The sequence below is a fragment of the Tenrec ecaudatus genome, chromosome 1, assembly GCF_050624435.1.
Source record: "Tenrec ecaudatus isolate mTenEca1 chromosome 1, mTenEca1.hap1, whole genome shotgun sequence".
In the NCBI taxonomy this organism is placed as follows: Eukaryota; Metazoa; Chordata; class Mammalia; order Afrosoricida; family Tenrecidae; genus Tenrec; species Tenrec ecaudatus.
Genome location: NC_134530.1, coordinates 179,956,170 through 179,973,809, shown reverse-complemented (window position 1 = coordinate 179,973,809; position 17,640 = coordinate 179,956,170). Strand labels below are relative to the sequence as shown.

The 17,640-nt window shown below is 44.4% G+C and overlaps 1 protein-coding gene across 1 annotated transcript in view; it reads left to right on the top strand.

Moving 5' to 3' along the window:
• ADCY10 (adenylate cyclase 10) overlaps positions 1–17,640 on the top strand; it is a 108,360-nt gene that overhangs the window by 5,801 nt on the left and 84,919 nt on the right. Inside the window, exons 5-8 of the mRNA XM_075540467.1 lie at positions 1,084–1,289; positions 5,075–5,171; positions 10,215–10,303; positions 16,150–16,341. Of these exons, the coding sequence (XP_075396582.1) occupies positions 1,084–1,289; positions 5,075–5,171; positions 10,215–10,303; positions 16,150–16,341 (584 nt within the window). The remainder of the gene's footprint in view (positions 1–1,083; positions 1,290–5,074; positions 5,172–10,214; positions 10,304–16,149; positions 16,342–17,640) is intronic.

Genomic DNA, 17,640 nt, shown 5'->3' with positions numbered 1-17,640 from the left:
GGGATGATATCCGGAGAGGGATGAATGTTCGGTACCACCCAGAGTTTCTAGATGACGCAGTTGCTGTTTGATAGCTTCTGCCTAAGTGAGCTTTGTCCGCTCAGAATCCTGAAGTGGAGGAGCTGGCGGGAGGCTCCTGGAACCTTTGGAACATTCACCACCTATTGAAACGATTCAAAATTTCCAAAAGGAGTTAAATGGGTTGTCAAAACATGAAGGCTGTTAGGATGCGAAACATACTTCCCAAATTAATACCATCCTTCTTGAGAGTGATGGAGGCTCAGACTCCTTAAATATTCATACACACTGATTGGCACCTTCTCGTTTAATGAGTCCAAGCATCAATGTGTTTCAGCTAGGAAATACAAAAAGCACATGTTGTGTCACAGGAAATCATCATTAACAACACTTAGGGACAGCAGAGTAGAGTGATTTAAGAAAGGGAATTTGATGGTGATAATTGCAGTCATCTAAAGGGAACTGTGCATCACTTGTAACTCACTTATACATATATTGTATGTGCATGCCATATTTTACAATATGCTGTCTTCTGTTGGTTAGGCACCAAACTCTCCAGCTCCCAGTGTTGAGGTCGTAAAGTGAACACCGTTGGGATGGGACACCTGATTATCAAACTGCTATTCCCTTTTCCCACCCCGCTCAGTGTGACCTGAAATTCCACCCTGGGCTTTCTTTCTAGTTAAACCCTTAATCTCTGATAAAATCATATTCTTCCCCAAATAGGAATTATTCAAGTTCTTATTAATGTTCTTAAATATAAAGAAAAGATAAAACAAATTTGGGGATTGATAGAGCTGTGTTGAGAGATAAATGTCCTGGAAAGATGAAAGCTAGTCGCTGAACTCCCTAGCTTGGTGGAAGGAGAGTTTTTGAAGGTGTGGAGCTGGATGCAGCATGCTTTGATCCCTGTGTAAATTTTAGAAGCTTAGAGTTTGCTCTGAAGTAATATAGTCACGTCAAGGTTCTCAATTAAAAAAAAAAAGATTCTCAATTTTCTAAGAACCAGTGCTGCTGAAGAATAACCTAGAACTTCATGTACAAACCTGCTTGCCTTCTTGCCAGGATTGTCTGCTGGCCACATCAGCATTTTGGTTATTGGGGATGAAACACGCAACTACTTTCTGGTGATTGGTCAGGCCGTGAATGATGTACGCTTTGCCCAGAACATGGCCCACATGAATGAAGTCATTCTGTCACCAAACTGCTGGCAGCTCTGTGACCGGAACTTGATTGAGATTGAGAGAATTCCAGACCAGAGGGCAGTCAAGGTAGGTGGAGTGCCGACGCATGCAGAAAGTTCTGGCCATCTACATCAGGGGCTTCCTGCCAGAGGAGTTACTAGGAAGACTGGTTCCATGAAGCTGCTTGGCATGGGTTCCTTCTGGCTTTAGGCGTAGGACGTCTTATGCAAATACCTGCTCTGGGAAAGTCAAGGAGGAAACGATTAGGCTTATCTCTGTGGGAAACTAAAGATGGAGGACTTTGAGTAGTGGGAAACCAGTGGCCTTGCTCAGGAAACAGTTTCAGGGCTATCCATTAGGACACGAGGGAGGACTCTTGTAGACTGCCATTGACCCTTCCTTCTACTAACCAACGCCCTCAACCAACACCTAGGGGTGCAGGGGTCACTGAGGGTGAGATATTGGTCAGAAGAAAGCACAGCCAAGTTCAGGAGCAGGGAAGGGAGAGAGAGAGAGCAAGGCCTTTTCCAAGGCCCTGCCTAGTAGAAAAAGTCTGGCTCAGATGAAAACTGAGCAGAACTGGTCTTGAGATCTGCCCAATTAAAGGAACTGTGCTTTGAAGGCATGAACTGGTGTGTTAGTCTGAGTAGACTAGAGAAACAAATCCATATAAACTCATGTGTATATAAGAGAGTTTTATATAAAGGGAAATTGTACATTAAGAAAGCATCCCAACCCAGTCCAGTTCAAGCCCATAAGTCCAGTATTAGCCCATATGTCCAATACCAATATATATAAAGTCCTCTTCCAACTCACGAAACACATGCCATGATGCTGAGTGCAGGAAGATCACAGGCCGGTGGGTAGAAAGTTTTGGAATCCAGTGGTGTTGTAAGTATGTCAGCACTGGCAGGGGTCTCCACTGGCTTCTCCAGTTCCCAGGGCACTGGGTCTTTCAGCGTAGCAGTGTCAGTAGAGCATCAGGCAGTGAGCCGAGGGAGAGTTCCTCATCAGCTAGGATGTCTCATGGGGACTGAGCAGAGAAAGCGAGATGTCTTCCACCTCCAAGGAGGAAAATCAGGAAGTCCCAGAATTCTCAGGAGAAGGCCATGTCCACACAAAGTCCTCATTGGCTATGACCAGATTGACAGACTAGATTTCACCCCTCCACTGTTAATCGTCTCAAGTCCCAAGTTGACACCAGATTATGTAACTACCACAGATGGGGAAGAGAACTATCGTGGGGAAGGGAGTGAATGGCAGACAGGAAGAAAGGATAGAGTCCATGTGACTGCTGGGAGGCATCCACACACCCTCATCTGTCCTCTGTTCTCCCTGGCAACCCCACCAAACTTTAGTAACCGCATTAGCTGCATGGCCTGGCCTAACCTGCTGACATCAATCCTTCATCCTTCTCTGCTTCAACCTTCCCTCATACACCTTCCACTTTTTATTTTGAATTAATTTTATAAAACTAGTAGTATATCCTCTGGCAGGCTTCCTCTAATATTAAGCCTTGGCAACACTCCAGAGCCCAGTTGTTAGAACCAGCATGTTAATATTGGTACAATACTACTTACCAAGTAGACTTTATCTCAGTTTCACCATTTTCCCCATAATGTCTTTTTAAAACTTTCTGGGCCAGGATTCGCTCCTTGATTTCACATTACAGTGTGTAGCTGTTTTCGCTTAGTCTCCTATGTTCTATGACAGAGCTTCCATCTTCCTTTGTCTTTCATGACTCCTAATACTTAAAAATATATATTGATCAGTTCATTTGGCAAATGACCCACAGATGGCTTTGCCTGATGTTTTCTGATTAGGAGAGTAGGGCTAGCCTTATTTTTTGGCAAGAAATGATGTTTGCTATTTTTGGTGTATGCCATTGTGCTAGTTAATATGCTACTATATCTTATTACTAATGATGTTTCTATTGGGGGAGCACCCATGCCCTTTATCTTCTTTTATACCCAAGAAAGAAATGATGTACAGTTGAACCAAGTTTTATTTGATTTAAACTGTTCTGAGCACTCCTGCTCTGGTCCAATGTGTGGATGTGGCAACATAGCATGTGGTTACGCAGAATTCCGTCCTGAGGACTAATCCCAAGGCCCGAGGCCAGGCTCTGTGTGCATAGCGACTTCAGGAGGAGCATCACCCCTCATTCAGCATAAAGAGAATATCAAGCCTTCAGACAATGATTACTTTCACCTGCATCCCAACTCGGAAGAGACTTGGTGGTTTGGCCAGTGCTGGAGCATCCAGGACCTCCTCACATAAGAGTGTGACATTCCTATCACCTATCCCACCAGTACTCCAGAAAGTGCACTCTCTACACTGGATAAAAACACAGCAGAGATGTCCACGGGTGGGTGCGCGATGTGCCTGAATGATCCCTTCAAGCCTCTGGGGGCCTGGGACGTGCGTAGTTTAGACTAGCTCATCTCCTGGGCCCCTCCAAGGCTGTGAGTGGGAATCCCGAATCGGATTCCGAAAGACGTGCACCCGCATCAAAAGAAACGCAACCGATAGAGGATCAAGGCACTGAGGCAGGACAGAGGGGTCTTTGACAGGCTAGACTTTTTCGTTCTTGTGTGTACTTTTCTTATTCACCCAACAGCTTCTCCTGTGCCCCTCTGTGTTCTGCCCCTCTTCACTTGCTACTTTTCTTCTAGGTTTTAGAATTCACTGCAGTGGCCACACAGAGCTCACAGACAGTGCGCACGACTATGGGGTTTATGGTGGAAGCTAACAGGTTGCAGTACAGGCAGAAATGCTCAAGATAAAGTTGTTCAGTGAGGACATGTTATCTCAAGACACGTTACAAAGTTCTTTCAGGATTGCCAATCAATACCCAAAGGGCAGGCCACTCCACTCTAAGTCTCAGTCCAAAAGCACTCAGCTCCTCCAGCTTGTGGCTCAGCAAACCCAGCACCCGAATGAAGTGTCCAGGGGCACCTCCCTCCACAAGCCGCACTCTGCTTTCCTTGCCCTGTGGATGGGAGCCCACCACTCTGCCTTGTGCCCTGGCTCTGCTGCTGCTCCTCTGTAACAACTTTGACGCCAAAGCTGTCTGCCGGCATCAATGGAATTTGCTGCCCCGGTGTGTATCGGAATCCAGAGGCCACGCTCATTCTTGGCTCTTTTTGGAAGTGAGATTCTCCCCTCCATATTCTCAGATGGCTCGTGCTGTACCTAGCAGGATGGCCGTCCAATGAACCCCGTTCACAATTACTCTCAAGGGAGTTCTGTCATGTCTCCTGCCACTCTCTGAGCCAGACCCATGCAGGCAAAAGCCCTTTGTTGGGAGTACCGAGACTTAGGGCTGGAAGAGCCTCTAGAAAGAATACACTGTCCCCGCGCCCTCCAGGCTTGGTTGTTATTAAGTAATTGTAACCAAAAAGCATGAGTGGTACTGAGTTTCTAAGTTAGGCTGCACAGAGGGGTAAGGCTTGGGCCTTGGAAAGCCTAAGAGACAATTTAGAGCCCCTGCCTGGGTGGAGCAGTGTTAGCTCCTGGAGGGATGAAGGGCCACTGAAAGCGAGGCCATGGCGTTTGGGGGAGACAACTCATCAATAATCAGTAATCAATCATTCTTTATGATTAAAAATATAATGCTAAAAAGAAGAATATTCTGTGGGTGGAAAAGTACTCCCATTCGCCCTCTGCAATTTCCCTGTATGTATACTGAAGATTGAAATCTGAATGAATGGAGAGCTGTTTTCGTGTTTTCGGATGACCTTGATTGGTTAGGGATGTCATTAACACCTTGCCACGAGCTGGGCATTCAAACCTGGGCTGTTCTGCTGAGAAATGACTCCCGGAGGGCCAACCAACCCTCAGAATTACCCAAACCTTCTCTTTTTATTTAGGTTAACTTCTTGAAACCACCCTCTAGTTTCAATTTTGATGAGTTTTTCACAAAATGTATGAATTTCATGGAAAATTATCCTTCTGGAGACCACAAAAGTAAGTACCCAAGAGCCTCTGCTCTCCAGTGCTCCCCCGGGTTTTCTGTCAGTGCCAGCGGCTCCGTCACAGCTGTCTAGGCTCCTCCACACATCTCCCCAAATCTTCCCTGCACACATGTTCCCGAGGGAACCTGGAGCAGCAATTCTAAACACAACCCCTCCCTCTGCGCTGACTGCTTTCCTCCATCTTCCAAACATTTACAGGTCTTCCCAGCAATAAAAAATGAATCAGACCTTCCATCTGACTTTCCCCTCCTAGCCGTCAAACATTTCCCGTGTCCCTTTTCTCCCCCCTCATGCATTTATTCACCTAATAAGCAGTGCATGTAGCCCAGGGCCTGTGTTGCTCTGCTCTTCGATCTAGAGTCCTGAAATGTAGCTTCTACCTGCTTGCCCTCCTGTTCTACTTCCTGAAGCTGTACAAGGCTTAGACCGATTGTATCAACCTCTTCTCAGGTTTGCCTTTAGATGACTCTCCCATTCTAGACACTACCTTCGCCTCTTGTCTTGGCTTCAAGAACATTCTTCTTTGCTAGTTTTTCTTTTATCCTTAAAACCATCCATTTTCAATGCCCTTTGCTGAGTCTCCCTCCTATTCCCATTTAAGAATGTTGGTGATGCCAGGGCTCTGTCCTTGACCTTCTGTCTCCTTTATTGATTTCTTGGTGAAGCATCCATTTCTGCGTCCCTTCCACACACCCCCAGCAGGGCCAGGACTAGGAAGAAACAATGAGAAAGCACAATTTTCAGGAGGCACTTTTTCTCAAGGTCTTCTGAAAGAGATTTGTGTCACTCAAGTGCTGACCAGAAAGGTCAGAATTCAGCCCGACTGTTGTCCTGAATTTGAAATTGATAAATAACTCTCCAAGACATATCTCCACCAGGTGTTAGCCATTCCAGAATTAGCCTGTCTGAAGTCCTAATTGACTTATGTTTCCCTAAAACCTAGTTCTTCCAATCTAGAAACATCAGAAACACCCGTGAATCATTCATTTTCCTCGTCATTTATATATAACACATGAGTATTTTGAACAGTACTATAAATAGCAATTTGTACTTTTACAAGGCTGTAATAAGTAACAGGAGAGGAGCAAGTCTATAGAAACATTGACCAGGAAAGATGAAGAATTCCAGAAGATCCAGAGATAGAGGAGAAAGCCCAGCAACACTGCCTTCTTTTTGAGCTACAGCTACTCCACCCCATCTCCTAAATCTTTTTTTCCCAAAACACTTTTATTGACATATAATTCACATATCACAATTCAGTAGTTCAATCACATCAGGAAGAGTTGTACAATCGTCACCACAATCAATTTTAGAACATTTTATTTTCATTCACCATCCTCCTTTTTAAAGAAAATTTTGCCTCTATTTCTTCTAAACAGATTTGTTTGCTTGTCCAGCAGTAGAAAGTATTTTTAATAATTTTTGTTCTTTTTAAAATCATTTTATTAGGGGCTCATAGAACTCTCATCACAATCCATACATATATCAATTGTGTAAAGCACATTTGTACATTCGTTGCCCTCATAATTCTCAAAATATTTGCTCTCCACTTAAGCCCCTGGCATCAGGTCCTCATTTTCCCCCTCCCTCTCTCCCTCCTCCCCTCTCCCTGATGAACCCTTGATAATTTATAAATTATTATTTTGTTATATCTTGACCTGTCCGATGTCTCCCTTCACCCACTTTTCTGTTGTCCATCCCCCAGGGAGGAGGTCACGTGTAGATCCTTTTAATTGGTTCCCCCTTTCCAACCTACCCTCCCTCTACTCTCCCAGTATCGCCACTCACACCACTGGTCCTGAAGGGATCATCCACCCTGGATTCCCTGTGTTTGCAGTTCCTATCTGTACCAGTGTACATCATCTGTTCTAGCCAGACTTGCAAGGGAGAATTCGGATCATGATAGTGGGGGGCGGGAGGGTGCGGGGAGGAAGCATTTAGGAAAGTTATATTTTTCATTGTTGCTACATCGCACCCTGACTGGTTCATCTCCTCCCAGAGACCCCTCTGCAAGAGGATCTCTAGTGGCCTACAAATGGGCTTTGGGTATCCACTCTGTACTCCCCACCCTCATTCACTATGGTAAGATTTTTTGTTCTGATGATGCTTGATATCTCATCCCTTCCACACCTCGTGGTCACACATGCCGGTGTGCTTCTTCCATGTGGGCTTTGTTGCTTCTGAGCTAGATGGTCGCTTGTTTACCGTCAAGCATTTAGGACCCCAGACACTATATCTTTTGATAGCTGGGCACCATCAGCTTTCTTCGCCACATTTGCTTATGCACCCATTTGTCTTCAGCGATCGTATCATGGTGGTGAGCACACAATGATATGATTTTTTGTTCTTTGATGCCTGATAACTGATCCCTTCGGCACCTTGTGATCACACAGGCTGGTGTGCTTCTTCCATGTGGGCTTTGTTGCTTCTGAGCTAAATGGCCGCTTGTTTACCTTCAAGCTTTTAAGACACCAGACGCTATATCTTTTGATAGCCAGACACCATCAGCTTTCTTCACCACATTTGCTTATTCATCTGCTTTGTCTTCAGTGGTGTGTTGGGAAGGTGAGCATCACAGAATGCCAATTTAGTAGGAGAAAGTATTCATGCATTGAGGGAGTACTTGAGTGGAGGCCCAATGTCCTTCTGCTACCTTAATACTAAACCTATAAATATGTGCACATAGATCTATTTCCCTATCCTCATATATAAATATATTTACATATGTACATGCCTTTATCTAGACGTCTATAAATGCCCTTTGCCTCCCAGCTCTTTCCTCTATTTCCCTTGACTTTCCTCCTGTGCCACTATCATGCTCAGTCCCCACCAGGGTTTCAGCAATTCCTCTTTGTTATATTACCCTTGATCATGCCCTACCAGGCCTCCCACACCCTCCTTACCACCAATTTGGATCACTTGTTGTTCCCTTGTCCCTGGGTTTGTCAACACCACTTCCTTCCCCCAGCCCGCCCCCTCCATGTCCCTCTGGAAATTTCGGTCCCATTGTTTTCTCCTCCAGATTGTTCATCCAGCCTATCTTACTTAGACAGATCTGTGGAGATAATAACATGCACAAAAACAAGACAGAGCAAAACCAAGCAACAATATACAACAAAACAACAAACCAATGACAAAGAAAAAAACCAACAAAACACAACAGGAAAGAAAAGCTTGTAGTTAGGTCGAGGATTGTTTGTTGGCCTTTAGGAGTGTTTTCCAGTCCACTCTTTTGGGGCACCATGCCCTGGTCCCAAAGTACACCTTCAACATTCACTGGGGACCTCGCCACTCCATTCCCTTGCTGTTCTGCTGCATTCCCTTAGTGTTTGGCTTCTGTGTGGCAGAATAAGATCGGGTGCAATTTCCACACTGTGTCTCCAGTGTTGTCCCCTGTAGGGCTATGGATCAGTGAGGGGCGTCATGTCTCATGGTGGGGCTGGCCATGTGGTCCTCTCTGTGGACTGGCTGCTCTAATTGAGATAATCGTTCTCAAGGCCTGGTGGGCCAGGATGTGCTCCACTATCTCCTCCTCCCCATTCATCTGCTCCCGTGTGCTCCCATCAGATATGTCCCTCTTCCAGAACTGCATATGCAGTGCCGTCCTTTGAAATAAATTCTTCTGGGGGGAGGGGCAGGTGTCCACTTAGTATTTGGAATTGGGGCCGCTCCCCCCACCCCACCCCCAAGCTCTCCACTAGTTTCCCCTAGCTCCTAATTCTTACTGACGACTTGTGTAAAGGATTTCTGGAGACATCCTTTGGGGCTATACCTCTCCATCTCCATGGCCATGGCAGTGACCCAGGCCTTTCCACACACTTGCCTTCTTCCTCCTTGCCTCTTTCCCCAATTTCTGCCAGGGCTACTTCTTCATTGACAATACTAGCATGACTCCCAGACCAAGTGGAGTCTTAGACTTTTAACACACTGTGCTCATTTTTTAGCCTACTTCCACTTTTAGCATACCCTCCTCAAGTCTTTTAGCAAAATGCCATAAGTCATTCAAAGTCCACGTAATTACCTACTTCTCCTAAAAAGCCATTTCTAGTTAAACCAATTATATCGGTCATTTCTCTTTCTTAGTCTCCCTGGTTCCTGTCCCTTATAAGCCATAAACCATGTGGCCTACATTTTTCCTCTAACTTTTACATGCATGTTCTATGTGACTGTCCAGTGACACAGTCAGTTCCCTAACGGAAAACCCAGGCGTCCAAGTTAGTCTATCTCTCACAGTATTTGACACGGGCTTTTAAATACATGAGGTGATCAGTAAACACTTTCAAAATTGAATTTGCTCCTTGACTTACATCCCTTTCAGCCTGTTTTATTTCTTTCTTGATATTAGTTTCAATTTTTTCACATGATAGTTATTCTGTTTCCTGCTGAAAATGTCGCATTATTTCTCCCTCCTTAGTTTCTCTCTCTCTCTCTCTCTCTCTCTCTCTCTCTCTCTCTCTCTCTCTCTCTCTTTTAATGCTCACTTCTCCCATCAGTCTATCCTAGAACATGGAATTATCAGCCATAGTGAAGGGGACCATAGAGCTAATGAAGCCCAATTGCTTTGCACCCGGATGTGAAGATAGAATGCTATCTGTCGGTGCAGTAAAGCGACTTGCCCAGTGTCTCCCAGTGAGTGTCTATAAAATTTAGAATCAGAGAGCAGTCTCCTGGCTCAGTCCTGCGACTCTGTCCATTCTCTCGGCCTTTTCGTACAGTTCCATCTTCCTCTAATGTCATTCCCTCATCTCCCCGTTCCCATCTCCTCTGAAGATCTGTCCACATCCCAAAGTGTGCTGTAACTGGAACAGCATTTTAAGCTACATCCAACTGAATTTTGGGAAGCCCGAAACTTCTAAGTACTTCTCATGGAATTACCTTTGGCCTGTCTGGCCACTTGGTGTCTCACAGTTCCCTGCCTGAACTGTGAGGAACAATTCCCAAGGGAATGGAGATTCGGGGGGGCGGGGGGGTTCTCTGTGCAGTTGCAGGACCAAACCTCCCTTCCTGAGCCTGACCCTTTCTTCTACCCTCTCAGACCTCCTGAGGCTGGCGTGCATGCTGGAATCTGACCCTGACCTGGAGTTGTCCCTACAAAAGTATATAATGGAAAGCATCTTGAAACAGGTACTTTCATAATTGGACTCCCTGACTGTTGGGGTGTTGGGGAGCTTGGAGAGGAGAACAATCAAGAAAACCAGCGGCTAGTAAAATGTTCCATTGAAATAAAAAGACACAGAATTGACATTCTCTAGGTGTAAACCCAAACCCAAACCACTGCCCGCAAGAACCTTATGACTCTCTGGTCCTACCCTGAACACAGCGGGGTGCCAGGAGTTGGAATCAGCTCCATGACCACAATTGGGTTTTTATTTGTTTCATTCACAATTATATCTCCAAAACAGGCATCTACTAAGATTGCATTGCTTCACACAACTTGGGAAATTAGGAATGCCCCCAATATATAACCATACAAAGTATCAAGTGGATGTGCCCTGGAACACTTTTTCTCAGTCGTTTGTAGTGCATCCTAGGCTTTACATTTTAACAACACATTCCAACGGCTCAAGTAGAAAGTAAATGTTTAGAAAATAATGATGGCAACATATGTACAAATATGCTTGATATGGATTGTTATAAGAGCCCCGAATAAAATGATCTTTTAATTAAAAAATGTTTTTAACAACACAGATAATCTGACTTCACCTCTGCCCCCGGCCAAAGCTTTTCCTCTTTATTCCATAAGCTCCAGTTTCTCTCAAATGTATTCAGTCATGTCAATTATTGCTCTTATCGCATTCATCATATGTCAAGCATTCTGCCATTTTGTGTGTGTGTTCTTCAAAATTCTTGGGAAATATTTTAATCCACATTTTATGTATGAGAACACTGAGACCCAGAATTATACCACTGAGACTCTCTTGAATTGCAGGTAGGCGTTGAACTCTGGTCTGTATGACCCAGCACGTTTGCACCAGTTATCCAATGCTGGTAGTGCTGTGTATTGCAGCCAAGCGCTTAGGTGTTCACTGGAAGTTTATCCATTTGAACCCACCAGCAACGCCACAGAGGAAGACAGAGCAAGCTGCTTATATAACGATTCTAGCTTTGGAAACTCTCTGATACAGTTCTACTCTGTCCTGCAAGGCCACTGTGAGTTAGAATGGAGCCCATGACAATGTATTTGGGTCTCCCCACCCTCCTAATATATGCCAGGTTTCATCTGTAATCTGGTCAAATTCCCATTGTTTTCTAGAGGAAATCTTCATAGGACACGCCTGGCCAGTGGGCTGTGGTCTTCAGAGTGTGGGTTGAAGAGAATGTATCCCCACACCTTTGGCTTAATTTAAAAACAAACCTCTAATGCCTACAATTGTTTTGGTTCCTGGAGATTTTTAATCCACAAGGCCACATCGTGTGCCTTCCTTGCATCTCCAATACATTTTGCTTCATCAGCTGCCAGAGCAGGAACAAAGTCTCTAAGAACAGAATCTAAGACAGGAACCTTGTGAGATACTAGGAAAATTATAGGCAGGAATCACGTCGCAAGGAAGCAAAACACAAACTATCACAATTTTATAAGGGCTTCCCCTTCACCTCTTTTGCTTATCTGCCAGTTTTGTTGTACTGTGGTGGCTAACAGGGTACCGTGATGCTGGAAGCTACAGCACCAGTAGTTCAAATCCCAGTGGGTTCATCCACGGTGGGTAGATTTCAGCAGAGCTTCCAGACAGGAAGAACAAAGATGTAGTCCACTTCTGAAAAATTAACCACGGAAAACCTTATAAATAGCAGCAGACCTGAAGATGATATAGTGCTTGATATAGAGACCGAAGATGGCCCCAATCAGGCTGGAAGCCAATCAAAATACAAGCGGCGAAGAGCTGCCTCCCAAAGTAAAGTTGACCTTAATGAGGTGATTGGAGCAAAGCTGTGGGGACCATCATTTGCTGATGAAGAGAGGAGGCTGCACCCATTCGTTAGTTATTGTAACATGAATATATGAATCTAGGAAAATTGGAAGTAGTAAAAAAATGAATTGGATCGCATAAAGACCAATACCCAAGGCATTATTGAGCTGAAATGAACTGTTATTAGCCATTTCGAATCAGGCAGAAAGATGCCTTACTATGCCACCAATTGAAGATGTACGGTGCTGTATTCATCATCAAAAAGAACATTTCTAGATCTATCCTGAACTACAAGACTGTCCATGATAAGGTTAATAGACACACGTCTATTTACAAGGAAAACCAGCTAATAAAACAATTACTCAAATGTGCTAAATAACCACTGTAATTAATAATGAAGAACTTGCAGCATTTTATCAAATGTCACAGTCCAAAATCGATCAAACATTCCATCAAGATGCATTAATAATTACTGGTGATTAGAATGCAAAATTTGGAAACAAAGTGGAAGGACCAGTAATCGGAAAATACGGTATTAGTGATAGGAATTAAATGCGATCATATATAACTTGCAAGACTAGTGTCTTATTCATTGCAAATATCTCTTTTTCAAAATATTGTATCGTGAAGCTGCACATGTGGACCTCGCCCCATGGAGCATTCAAGAATCAAATTGATTTTGGATAGAGATGATGGAGAAGCTCAATATCATTACTGAAGACACTCGTGTAAATTCAGGCTGAAGCTGAAGAAAATGAAATCAAGTGCATGAGGGTCAAATGATGCCCTTGACTGTGTCCCATCCGCATAGAGATCATCTCCAGAGTAGATCTGATACATTAAACCGAAATGGCCAAAGACCAGAGGACTTGTGTGATAGGATCAACAACATCATGTGTGAAGAAAGCAAAAGGTCATTTTAAAAGGCCAGAAAGGAAGAAGGAAAAAGAAAAGCTGATGACATCAGAAAAGACTCTGAAATTTGCTCTTGAACGTAGAGAAGTTAAAGCTACTAGGAGAGATGATAAAGTAAAAGCTGAGTAGAGATCGTCAGAAGACAGCTTAAGAAGACAAAGTATCGTAATGATTGATGTAACGAACTGGAAGTAAGTAAAAAGGGGAGAATGTGCTTAGCATTTCTCAAGCTGAAAGAACTGTAGAAAATATGCAAACTTCAAGTTGCGATATTGAAGGATTCTGTGAGGGGAAAAAATGGAAGATTTTATTGTGAGTTGGATGGCAGTTTACAGAGTCGGTCATCAGTGTTTCATTCAAAAATTCACACACAGGTTGCACCATCTGAGTCAGGGCAGTCTCCTTAATGTACTTCACTCATGCCCTTCCTTTCTGCTTCCTGTTTCCATTCCTCTCTTCCCTAGTCCTTCTGAGCTTTGTCCTTGGGTAAATGCTGCCCTTTAAACTCAAACAGTTGGTTATTGAAAGGGCTGCATACCTCACTAATGTTACCTGTTCCTGTGATCGGCCTACCTATTGTTTGCCTGAAAAGCCACGGGGTGAGTTCAGTTCCAAACTGGAAGGGTGACCGGCCACAGTCTTGGAGGTTCTCCAGTTCTCTTTCTTACCCAGTTCCTTTGATTATTTTAAGTTTTGTTCCACCTTTTGCTCCCACTCGATGGAAGCCTTTGATGGATTCCTTTCAGAGTAGTTGGTAGTAGTAGCCAGGCACTACAGATATTTGCAGGTTCTATTAGTCCAGTGGACTAATTGTTTTCAGTGTTCACTACCGGACGAATTGGAATTGACGCAATGGCAATAAGTTGGGTGTTTCTGGTTTTCTTTTCCCTGGACAGTTAGAGACCAGTAGTTGTACCTTAGATAGACACCCACAAGCTTTTAAAACCTCAGTCATTACTCACCAAAGCATGCTGTAGAACACACTGTGCCTGTGGACTAGTGTATGCAACTGACCTTGGTGTCTCTTGAAGCTGTGGTCCTGAGTGCGGCGATTCTCCCCCTCAAGGAGTTTAGTTATGTAAAAAGAAGTTCTCATCACTTTGTTCTCTGTACACTGCGCTACATTCGTGGGCACTCTGGCAGCATGTACAAATATACTCTGCCAAATCTCTGCATATTTGTGGCTATGTTCCCAATGTCCTTCCCATACCGCCTTGCTTGTGGAAGCGAAGGGGACATGAACCACTCACTAGCAAAGAGGTAAAGAAAACCACAGTCCTCCAATTGGACCCGTGGGAAGCATCATAATAAATAGAGAAAATATTGACATTGTTGCTGTGATTTCATTTTACTGGGGCCCGCAATTGACGCTCATGGAAGAGAAGCCAAGAAATCCTAAGATGCATTGCATTGGACAAATGATCAAAAGGCATCTTTAAAGTTTTTAACATTAGAGAGCAAACATGCCGCTTTAAGGACTCAGGTGCATCTGACCAAAGGCATGCTATTTCCAGGAGCCTCGTATCCGCGTGGAAGCTGGACAGTGAATAAAGAATACCCAGAATGAATCGCTGCATGTGGACGGCGGTGTGCGCACGGACTAGTGAATGTTCCATGCACTGCCAGAAGAGGTGAACACCTCTGTCTTGGAAGAAGCACAACTAATGCTGCTTAGAGGCGACCGTGGCAAAACTTAGTCTCACGTACCTTGGCCATATTACTGGGAGAGACCCGCCCCTGCAGAAGGTTAGCATGCTTGGAAAAGTAGAGTGTCCATGAAAAATAGAAAGCCCCTCGGATGTGTCGACACAGCGGCTGCAACAGTGGGCTCAAACGCAGCAACAGTTGCGAGGCTGGCACAGGACTGAGCTGTTTTGCTGTATTGTACATAGGACACCATGAGTATCAACGGACTCAGTGGCACCTAATGACAACCGCACCTCACGTAAAATAGGTGCTAGAAATACTGTGGTTGTGTTTTCTGATCCCAAATCTAGAGTACACGAAAACAATTAGAAATTTGTTTTAAAACATTTATATGAAAAATAAAACAAACATGCATTGGTTAAGGAGAAATTATTAAATCACCTTTCACAAAATGGACAATTTTATCTGAAACCAGGCCTGTCCAGCCGGTTAGGAAGCATGACTGCTGCATTCCCGGTGGGCAGTTGGTTCCGTCTTCATCGAGAAGGCTGTTTCGGGGTGCCAACAGAGAATCGGACACTGGTGTGCTATTTAGGGCAGAAAACGCAATGATTTTTCCCATCAGTGTGCTATGTGCTTGGCTTAACCAATTCAGGGCTATGGATGGGCTAAAACAATTTGGCTACACTCTCTTTCCTTTCCCTGTGCCTATTCTGTGGAACTTTGGAGAGAGACAGGAGCTACGTGAAATAGACAGCTCAGAGAGGCTGGGGAAATGGTAGGGAGACTGTTGGACTAGAACTGGATTCTGTTTTGCTAGTCTCACTCTGTGACCTTGGGAAATATTTGTTACTCTCCCACGCTTCAGTTATCTCATCAATAAAATGGAAATCCCAATTCATGGCCACCCTATTGGGCAAAGTGGAACTATCCAAAGCTATAATCTTTACCAAAGCAGACCGCCACAGCTTTCTCCCATGGAGTGGCTAGTGGGTTCGAACCTCTAACCTTTTTCAGCAGCTGAGTGCTTTACCACTATACAAGCAGGTGCCCTCAAAGCAGCATAGAACATGCAAATACTGTACAAGGTGCTGGGCTATGAAAATATCAGGTTGAAATACTTGGCATGGCATTCTTTTCCTAAATGATAAAAGCAGAGGGCCCAGAGAGCAGTGACGGTGTCTGTCATTGCCATGGCTCAGACTGGCATGAGGGAGCCAGCAGCTGGGGCAAGAGAGTGGTGGTTGCCCAAAAAATTCCTCGTGGTGATTGGCTCCAAAAGTTCAAGGCCCCAGGAGAGAGATTTTGATCATTGTCCTCTCCGTTTCTCTCTGTTCTTTCTGAGCTGGCTTTGTGAGGCTGTAACACATTGATAACTTCATTTCCCCCCGAGAATCTCAGAAGTGTCATTTCCCCCAAGATGGGATGTGGGTGGGGGTGTCCCGTGTGGGAGGGACAGCGGCCAAGCACACAAGCTCAAGGAAACTTTCCAATTTGCAGATCGATGACAAACAGCTTCAGGGTTATTTGTCGGAGCTTCGCCCGGTGACAATTATGTTTGTGAACCTGACGTTTAAGGACCAAGACAAACCAGAGGACATAGGCCAGGCCATCCAGGATTCCTGTGTGCACATCACTTCTGTCCTGAGGATCTTCCGAGGCCAAATCAATAAAGTCTTCATGTTTGACAAGGTATGTGTGAGCCAAGGCATGGGGGAGGGGCATATCAATTGTTTGAGGTCAACATTCTAAATAATAGCTTATATGATAGATGTAGAACTCACTCGTGCCAGGTATTGTTCTTAACACAACATATTGTAAATGTTTTGGTTCCCGTGACTACTTTAAGAGGCATAAAATTGTTCTTATCCCAATTTCATGACTGAGAGTGCTGAGACGAGACAAGAGCAAGTTTTTTGCTCATGGTCATCCAGCTAGTAAATAATGGAACTTGGAGTCAAACCAAAGCTGTCTGCCTTCCTACTCTGTGCTCTCAACCACTATGCTCAAGTGCTGACCACTACAGATGTATAAGTATCTCTCCAGTTGAGTGTCTAATGCAGTCATCAATGATCTTAGGTCAAGTGCCTAGCAACACTCACACCCCTGTATCTTCTTTCTGGAAACCCTCACTTGATATATCAGCACTTCTAGTTTCTCTTTTTGGAGCCTTGGTTGTGTAGTGGGTTAGGCATTGGGCTGCTAACCGCAAGGTCAGCAGTTCAAAACCAACAGGCACTCCTCAAGAGAAAGATGAGACTTTCTACTCCCAAAAAGAGTACTAGTTTTTGAAATCTGAAAGGGACAGTTCTATCCTGTCCTATATGGTCGCTATGAGTCAGAATTGACTCAGTGGCAGTGGGTTTTGAGATTTCGTCTTTCATTTACATGCCTGCTTCACTTCCAGGTTTCCAATGTTTTTAATTTACATTATATGATGAATGTAGAACTTACTATGTGCTGGTACTTGGCATGTAGTGAGTTCTATGTCCACTGTATCTGCTCTTAGGTCAGAGAAGTGATGTGATCTGTGGGAGTCCAGGTAGTCCAGAGAAACAAATTCATAGATATATGTGTATAAGAAAGAGGTTTAGATACAAGAGCATTTGTATATTGAGAAAATATCCCAGCCCAGTCCAAATCAAGTCCATGAGTCTGATATTAGCCCATATGTCTGATACATGTCTATAAATTCCTCTTAAAACACACGCAACACATGCAATGATGCCAAATGCAGGAAGATCACAGGCAAGTGGGTGGAAAGTCACAGGATCCAGTGGCAGTGGAAGCATCTCAGTGCTGGGGTGAATTTCCACGTGGTTCCTCCAGCTCCAGGGTTCTACTTCCATCAGTGTAGCTCCATGTGGCTTGTCAACAGGAATGTCTCACAGGGAGATAAACAGAGTGTATTTGGCCTCCAGTGAGCTATGTATCTCCTTCGAGCCTCCAAATGAGGTCATCAAGCTGCTACCTGGTTGACCAACTGAACTC